Source organism: Carlito syrichta, unplaced genomic scaffold (assembly GCF_000164805.1).
Source record: "Carlito syrichta isolate Samal-C Ts95f unplaced genomic scaffold, Tarsius_syrichta-2.0.1 Scaffold67764, whole genome shotgun sequence".
NCBI classification, from domain to species: Eukaryota; Metazoa; Chordata; class Mammalia; order Primates; family Tarsiidae; genus Carlito; species Carlito syrichta.
The window spans coordinates 92006-96822 of NW_007011860.1; the positions used below are offsets into that span (position 1 = coordinate 92006).

General features: G+C 32.9%; 1 protein-coding gene across 1 annotated transcript; it reads right to left on the reverse strand.

Annotated features, from left to right (window-relative positions):
* Positions 1–310: 310 nt before the first annotated feature.
* Positions 311–3942, reverse strand: LOC103253572 (fibroblast growth factor 20; the record flags this gene model as incomplete). Its single annotated transcript, XM_008051844.2, has 2 exons — positions 311–1449; positions 3839–3942. Coding segments are annotated over 2 exons (350 nt in total), but the record flags the coding sequence as incomplete, so codon positions are not given.
* Positions 3943–4817: the final 875 nt, after the last annotated feature.

Below are 4817 nucleotides of genomic sequence, written 5' to 3' on the forward strand. Positions count from 1 at the left end.
CTTTAGTGAATGTCTGCTGAATAAATGACTAAACAGGAGATATAATGGAAAGCCTACCAAACTCAGATAGGTAGATAGGGCCTTACCATTGGCACAAAGGCTAATTTTTTCTATGTTCATACTGGGTGAAAGAAATGATCTTTGCCACAATGAATCAAGAAAATAGGTAAATATAAGCTGGCTATAATATTTGATCATTTTCAACATTAGAAGTTCTCTAAATACCAAAGTCTTTATCTAGGCACTTAGAATGTTGTCATATTTTAAATATGTTATGTTATCTGAAAAGCAACGCAACCAAACATAAAATAAAATGTTTAATTCCCTTTTGAATGTGTGTTGAATTCAGTACAAATCAATGGAGCATTTTTCTAGGCCAAAAGGAACTAATGTTACATTTAGAAGGCAACTGACTGCATAAAAATATAATCTACACTATATTTTTAAAAATAAATTCAAGATTTTATTCTATGGTTAAGGCGGTGTAATAATGTCTTTTTTACAGCCCAGGACACCACAATAAAGTAATGGCACAATAAAGGAACTTTTGACGTTTTTTTACTCTTTGTATTATCTTCATATCCCAGTAAAAAATAAACTCTTTAATAAATAAATATATATAATAAATATTTTCAAATTGAAAATTTATAAATAGGTCCATTATTTTTAAAAAATGTTCTGTCTTGGTGTGGTATGTGTCATAGTCCACATTTTGCCCAGGTTTTTTGGTTTTTTGTTTTTGTTTTTTTACATACAATGCCATAACTTGGGAAATTCTACAAGGTTCTCAGAATTTATGTAGCAATAATCTTGGCCAAGTATGTCAATCCATTTCTTCAACATGAAGTATCTATTTTTAATGTAACTTTTAAAGTAAACATAATCCAGAGAAGTTAGGCACCAGCAGCAAACTTGGAGGGTTCTTGTTATTTGCAGATTAACAAATTTTCAGCTTCAATCTACAGATGAGGACTGAGCCAATGTACCTAAGGGAACATAATCCACTTATAAAGAGTGATCTTGATCTACTTCAAGTCAAATTTCTTTTGTTTTTGTATCAGTAGTCGTCCCAAATCCGATATCCCAGTAGAAAGTAGATTCTGCAGTATTATGGATATCTTCTTGAGTTATTATTTTATGATGGGAACTGTGATCAGAAGGAATGGATGAAGTTTGGTTCTTCTATAAAGTCATTATCACACTTCAAGTGTACATCAGTAGATCCTTGTACAATTCTGGGACCCTTTCTGGATCCACAGGTCTGGGTAAGAAATGTGTAAATTTCTGATGTCTTTTGGACCTGGCGCCATCTCTTGGAGTTCCATCTTTGTTAAGTGCCACAAAATACCTGCGGCCAGTATCTCCATGTTTATATATGTTGGATGAATAGGTATTATACCAATTCTCTTCAAATTGCTCCCTAAAGATGCATTCAGAAGTCAGTTTCTCCTTTAAAAGAGAGAAGATAACTACCATTAAAAAAATTGCCTTTGATATACTTTCCTCACTAGTTTCAACTCTATATTTTTATTTACTTGCTGATAACTATATTATTGTCAAAGAAGGAAAAAGGTTAAATTGTTTTTGCTCTGTTTAGTTTTAGTTCAAACAGTATCTATAATTCTTCCTCATAGATGACTTTATTCAGCAGTAAAGTACAAAGAATTTTAAGTCAAATGTCAATTCCCAATTTTATTTTCAATACTTAATAAAGATTCTGAATTTTCTTAGGCTATATGCTATCCTGATCTCACCATCACCACTAAGCAGGCCCGTAGTTTATCTTGTTCCATCATTAGATGCCAAGATTCAACATATTAAGCCTTTACTATCATCTTGGAAAATCTCAAAATCTTGCTAAGATCCAAATTGTGAATTCAAGATTATTACTCCAAATCATGTACCTTCTATTTATGAATTAATTCACTGTGTTGTTATACATTCCCCTAACTTTTATCTGGATCTCCTACTATTAAGGTAAATATGGTAAAAGTTCTCTGATTTCTCATGTTTTCAAAATGGACTGTATGCTGTCCTAAAGGATATACTACATTTACTTCTTTAATTCAATGCATTATGAAGATTATATGCATGACTTTTTTCTATTATAATTCTATTGTAATTCTATTCTTATGATTATTACACACTGCATGTCATTTCTTTGTTTGTAGTGACAGAAAACCTGAAAAGAACAAGTTTCACCCTCACAAAGAACTGGTATTAGTGTATTTACTGAAATGTCATAACCAAATTTTCTCAGTGTATATTAAGATTCAAGCAGAATATGGTGATCGCAATTGAGATAATTCCATCTGCTAAATCATAAAATTTAAATTTTCTATGGAAATAGTTACAAAATATTCAAATTTAAGGAGGGATTTCATATGAGAAGAATGGAGACTGGCACACACTTGCACCTTACCAATTATTTAAAAGTATATAGGCAACGGTGAACAAATGAAAAATGTTAGCAGGCTGGGCACGGTCGCTCAGCCTGTAACCGCAGCATGTTGGGAGGCCAAGGCGAGGGGATTGTCTGAGTCCAGGAGTTTGAGACCAGCCTGGGCAACTTGGTGAGACCTCGTCTCTAAAATAAATCACAAAAAAACTAGCCAGGCATAGTGTCATGTGTCTGTAGTTCCACCTACTTGGAAGGTTGAGACGGAAGGCTCACCTAAGCCCAGCAGGTTGAGGCTGCAGTAGCCGTGAGCATGCCACAGCACTCCAGCCTGGGTGACAAGAGTGAGACTTCAACTCAAAAAAAAAAAAGAAAGAAAGAAAGAAAGAAAGAAAGAAAAATTTTAGCAGTGAAAGAAAAAAATCTATATTACATAGCAGAGTGAGTTTTATATTGTCTTATTACTCTAATTCTTGTGTTGTTCTGCATCTTTGTTCTTAAAAAAAAATTATACCGATGAAATATTAACCTGAAAAGTATACTTTAAACTTCTTACTCAAACATTTATTGTAGACTCACAAATGTTCACTTTTACTTAGTGGCAAGTTAAAAATTGCCCAATACAACTTTGAGTGGGCCCAAGGCTACTATAATTATCAAGACTACAGGCATGGTAGAACTAGTGTAGTTGTCATTGTCTGTTGTTGCTGGAAGTATCCTAAGATTTCATTCACTCATTTCCTACATGCAAAGGTCAGCAAGTAAGTGATATTTCATATTAGCTATGGGAGATGATAATGGGTAGAGAAAATTTACATTAAATAAGTGTAAAGGTCAAAGGCTCTAACACTGCATGAAAAAAAAAATTCACCCATTTTTCTGTCTCTAGTAGGAATGACCAAAATATGGAGGAAACTAGAAAGATACCGGATAATAAGTAGGAAGAGCTGGAGGCAAGAAAAAAAAATACTCAAGTTACAATAATGCCCAGACACATGGAAATTTAGTAAGATATAGATTTCTAATTTCTACATAAGTATTTTCTTTAAGAAAATTTTTTTATTATAAAGATATGGGGTACAATTCAGGGTTATACAAATGTTGATTATGCAGGTACCCTTGTTGACAAGGTACAGCCCTCCCTTCCCTAGCAGTTTCCCTCAATTGCCAATCCCACTACAGCTCCCCTGACAGTTTCCCACTACCGCCAATCCCTTTCTTATAGTATTATAATTGCTCAAGTTCCACTTATGATTGAGAATATATGGTGCTCTGTTCTTTGTTTCTGTAATAGATCACTGAGTATGGTCAACCCTAATTTCTACATAAGTATTTTCTATATACTTCTTCCGACAGACATTATTAGTAGGCATTTTAACTACAAAATTGATAGTTATAATTTCAAGAGTTAAAATACTATAAAAAAATAATAATACATACTGATCCATAGAGTTCTCCTTTGTCATTCATTCCGAGGTAAAGACCACTGTCCACACCTCTAATACTGACCAGTCCCACAGCCACACTGATGAATTCCAGGATACCTGAAATCATAAACAAATTTATAAAAATATAATGATTTTTATGTATCAATAAACATATGACTAGTGAAAATCTTCCAAATAGTATAGTATTAATAGACCAATATTGCTAAATATAATGATTATGTGAAAGTCACTTATAAACTGAAAAATGCTATGCAATTGCTTTATTACTCCCATTTTACAGATGAAAAAAGACGAAAAAGAAAAAAAATTGTTCATTGTGGTGTAATGCTAAAGCTGCAAAACTTCAAGCCAGACTGACCTGGGTTTAAATTCTAGTTGGGTAACTTGCTAACTAGGCTGAGTAGGAAAATCATTTGTCTTCTTTGAACTTCAATTTCCTCATATGCAAAATGAATGAGACGTCTTTTACAGAAGAGTGATGAGGATTGACACATTTAGTCATTCAACAAATGAAAACTTTTATTATCATAAATTAGTATATAATAGAGGTGTTCTTAGTTCTCCCTGATTCTGTTCATCACAACCATTTTCTATTAATTGTTTTGCTTTTGTTTACAATAGGTTTAAAGGTATCTTATAGTTTATAAAGGACTCTACTTATATTTTTTCATCTGGTTCTAAAAAACAACTCCTTAAGATAGGTAGGGGAGATATTTATTATCCCGATTTTACATATAAAGAAAGTCTTACTGATGTGCCTAATGGACATGACATTTGTAATTGATAGGTCTGATACCTGAACTTGCATTCAGATCTCTAATCCAATGTTTCTACCTCAGAACACTGTTTCTTGAGGACAATACAGCAATTTCAAGACTTCATATGATATGCTATGTCTTCTGTTACATAACGTTTTTGTTTGTTTTGTTTTGTTTTTGAATTGGAGTCTTACTCTGTTGCCCAGACTGGAG